We start from the raw sequence: 4,114 nt of genomic DNA, 5'->3' as shown, positions 1-4,114 counted from the left end.
GTTAGCTATTTGCATGCTCGGTTAACTACTTGTGGCAATGAAACTTCATCTGTAGCTGCTGGTCCTTGTGTAAAGTGTTTCTTTAGATCTTGAAATTTGTTGCTTTGTGTGATAGTTTTTATAAAAGTTCACGAAGACATTTGTCTATTTAGATCCTAAGATTTTCTACTTCAGTTGGTCACCTTCCCAGTTTTGTCGGTGATAATGCTGATGGGTTAATACCTTGGGTAAAACAGTACATTTCTTGTTTCAGGAGCTGAGAGGTAATTTGTAAGATGTTTGTTTGTTGGATGATGTTTTTTCTACCGAATTTACTTAATTGTGTTTGACACTTTTCCAGAGTTCTATTATGACATGGAAATGTTTACTTTTCAAAATAGAAAACTGTTTATTGAAAGCATCAAGAATTTCGCTTTCATCGTTGTTCAAACTACAGTCAGCGGTATAAATTGTACTGTCCAGTAGTCCTCGCCAAACTGCCCAATAGTTATCAAAAGGACTATTGGAAATTGGCCATTTTAAAGGGGGATTTGACATGTTATCATTTTAAGGACTAGTGGACTAAAAATGTCAGTTTCTACCGCTGAAAGTGTTTGTGAAAGTTTGGGTTTTGCTTAGTGAGATGAAACTTGTTCATATTCGATTTTGTAATAATGTACATTCAATCAAATACTGGCTGTTTTACCTTCCTAATAAATTGACTATTTCATTTCATCAGAACCTCTCTAAAGTACTGTCGGAAATACTGGCAAATGGTGATACAGTGATATTTCTAAAATATATGTTTATAGATTAAATGAATGGAAGATAAGGATAACCAATACAAACTTTGGTTCCAGTGGGTGTTATGAAAGGAACATATATTACATGTTCCGGGGAGAGGCCAAACAGAGCATGATTAGACCTGCTTTGTGAACTTGCATATGTTTTGTCCGGAATCATTTGATATATGGTCCTTTCTTAACACACTTTCTGGAACTGAGTGTTGGTTTTCATTTTTTATCTTCTATACATCACTGTGGGGTGGAAACATACAATGATGCAACAGTGGATCACTATCTTTTACTTCCCGTTCCAAGTATCGATCCAAACCAAATACAAAGTGAAAAATATCAATTCTTACCTTGCCAGATTCTTATTGTAATGTTTGATATATTTTTGATGAAACCAACACTATTAGAAGTGAAATTAAAAATGTCAATATGCTGTACAAATACTGGTATTAATCACTGGTGCACAAACATGACTGCATTTTGGCACAACTAGTTTTGAGTTCCAATTCTTGCACTTAGTGATTGCCTAAGTGGCCACCGCTTTATCCACAGCAATGGATAGTGAGAAAAATGTCCTTGATATTTCATTTAATGTCTTAATGTTGACTTAGAACCCTAACTGGTATCAGTAGTTTTTATGCTACCATAATTTTGAAAGTGCTTATGAAAATTTGTCAGCTATTCTTTTAAGTAATTTAGCTGAAGTATGGTATGTGGATAGCAAATACCGGTAGTTTAACATCTGACTAAAGACCTGTCATAATTTTAAAGATTTGACCTCAGGCTAACCTCTGAACATAGAATCACACCAAGATATGCAGTAAGTGTCCCTGTAATTCTTCCTCAATCTGTGAAACTGTTTGAATGGTGAAGCTGAAATTTGACAGTATCTCCCCATCCAGAAGAACACCAAAGTTTGTTCAAATGGATCAGATCTAATTTCAAATATGGCTTCTATGGTAGCCATACTGAAAATGCGAGTGCACTGGCTTTTTGCCCTAAAGAAACTATATATTGGTGTTTTCATTTTGCAACTAAAAAACTGATTCCTTAAGTATTTGTATTAAGACTAGTGTTTATGACTCAACAAATGATTTACCTACCCTTATTTTGTAAAATTAAGATGGGGAAAAATTAGACAAGTATTTGAAACACTGCAATTTTGAGCAGAGCATATATTTGTTTATTTTTAAACAAATATACATTTTACCTTATAGGGTTTGCAGTTAGATAAAAAGTTCTTTTCCTGAGTTGTGAATCTAAATCGTTAGAGTTGATGAATATGTCATTATTTGTCCAGTATGAACCAGGTGAACTACAGTGCCATTGCATTTTTTGCATTTAGATATCCTCAGGTGGACATAAGGGATGATAATCCTGGCAGAAGGACTATTGAAGACAAACTGGGCATTTCTGTGAGAAGGACTGCTGCAAACACAGATGTTGCTGCTGACAGAAGTACTGCTAAAACGGCTGAGAACAGGAATTACAGTGAAGCAGACATGAACGAGGATGATGTTCCCAATGGAGATGTTGCTGAAAACAGGAATAACAGTGAAGCAGACATGAACGAGGATGATGTTCCCAGTGGAGATGTTGCTGAAGACAAAAATGACTGTGCTGACAGTGAAGCAGACATGAACGAGGATGATGTTCCCAATGGAGATGTTGCTGAAAACAAGAATTACAGTGAAGCAGACATGAACGAGGATGATGTTCCCAAAGGAGATGTTGCTGAAGACAGTACTGACAGTGAAGCAGACATGAACGAGAATGATGTACCTGATTGAGATGTTGCTGAAGACAGAACTGACAGTGAAGCAGACATGAACGAGGATGATATTGCCGATGGAGATGTTGCTGAAGACAGTACTGACAGTGAAGCAGACATGAACAAGGATGATTTTCCCAATGGAGATGTTGCTGAAGACAAGAATCACAGTGAAGCAGACATTAACAAGGATGATGTTCCTGGCGGAGATGTTGCTGAGAACAGGAATTACAGTGAAGCAGACATGAACGAGGATGATGTTCCCAATGGAGATGTTGCTGAAGACAGAACTGACAGTGAAGCAGACATGAACGAGGATGATGTACCTGATGGAGATGTTGCTGAAAACAAGAATGACAGTGAAGCAGACATGAACAAGGATGATTTTCCCAATGGAGATGTTGCTGAAGACAGTACTGACAGTGAAGCAGACATGAACAAGGATGATATTGCCGATGGAGATGTTGCTGAAGACAGAACTGACAGTGAAGCAGACATGAACGAGGATGATGTTCCCAATGGAGATGTTGCTGAAGACAGTACTGACAGTGAAGCAGACATTAACAAGGATGATGTTCCCAATGGAGATGTTGCTGAAGACAGTACTGACAGTGAAGCAGACATTAACAAGGATGATATTGCCGATGGAGATGTTGCTGAAGACAGTACTGACAGTGAAGCAGACATTAACAAGGATGATGTTCCCAATGGAGATGTTGCTGAAGACAGTACTGACAGTGAAGCAGACATTAACAAGGATGATATTGCCGATGGAGATGTTGCTGAAGACAGAACTGACAGTGAAGCAGACATGAACAAGGATGATATTGCCGATGGAGATGTTGCTGAAGACAGAACTGACAGTGAAGCAGACATGAACGAGGATGATGTTCCCAATGGAGATGTTGCTGAAGACAGTACTGACAGTGAAGCAGACATGAACGAGGATGATGTTCCCAGTGGAGATGTTGCTGAAGACAAAAATGACTGTGCTGACAGTGAAGCAGACATGAACGAGGATGATGTTCCCAATGGAGATGTTGCTGAAAACAAGAATTACAGTGAAGCAGACATGAACGAGGATGATGTTCCCAAAGGAGATGTTGCTGAAGACAGTACTGACAGTGAAGCAGACATGAACGAGAATGATGTACCTGATTGAGATGTTGCTGAAGACAGAACTGACAGTGAAGCAGACATGAACGAGGATGATATTGCCGATGGAGATGTTGCTGAAGACAGTACTGACAGTGAAGCAGACATGAACAAGGATGATTTTCCCAATGGAGATGTTGCTGAAGACAAGAATCACAGTGAAGCAGACATTAACAAGGATGATGTTCCTGGCGGAGATGTTGCTGAGAACAGGAATTACAGTGAAGCAGACATGAACGAGGATGATGTTCCCAATGGAGATGTTGCTGAAGACAGAACTGACAGTGAAGCAGACATGAACGAGGATGATGTACCTGATGGAGATGTTGCTGAAAACAAGAATGACAGTGAAGCAGACATGAACAAGGATGATTTTCCCAATGGAGATGTTGCTGAAGACAGTACTGACAGTGAA

At 38.8% G+C, this 4,114-nt stretch overlaps 1 protein-coding gene across 1 annotated transcript; it reads left to right on the top strand.

Annotated features, from left to right (window-relative positions):
* The first annotated feature begins 2,599 nt into the window (after positions 1–2,599).
* Positions 2,600–3,706, top strand: LOC125383607 (serine-aspartate repeat-containing protein F-like). Its single transcript, XM_048402192.1, has one exon. The coding sequence runs from the start codon at positions 2,600–2,602 to the stop codon at positions 3,704–3,706; it is 1,107 nt and encodes a 368-aa protein (XP_048258149.1).
* The last annotated feature ends 408 nt before the right edge of the window (positions 3,707–4,114 follow it).

The sequence above is a fragment of the Haliotis rufescens genome, unplaced genomic scaffold (genome assembly GCF_023055435.1).
Source record: "Haliotis rufescens isolate VD_foot unplaced genomic scaffold, xgHalRufe1.0.p SCAF_25, whole genome shotgun sequence".
Classification (NCBI taxonomy): Eukaryota; Metazoa; Mollusca; class Gastropoda; order Lepetellida; family Haliotidae; genus Haliotis; species Haliotis rufescens.
The sequence above is the reverse complement of the archived record's forward strand: the minus strand, read 5'-3'. Positions and strand labels throughout refer to the sequence as shown.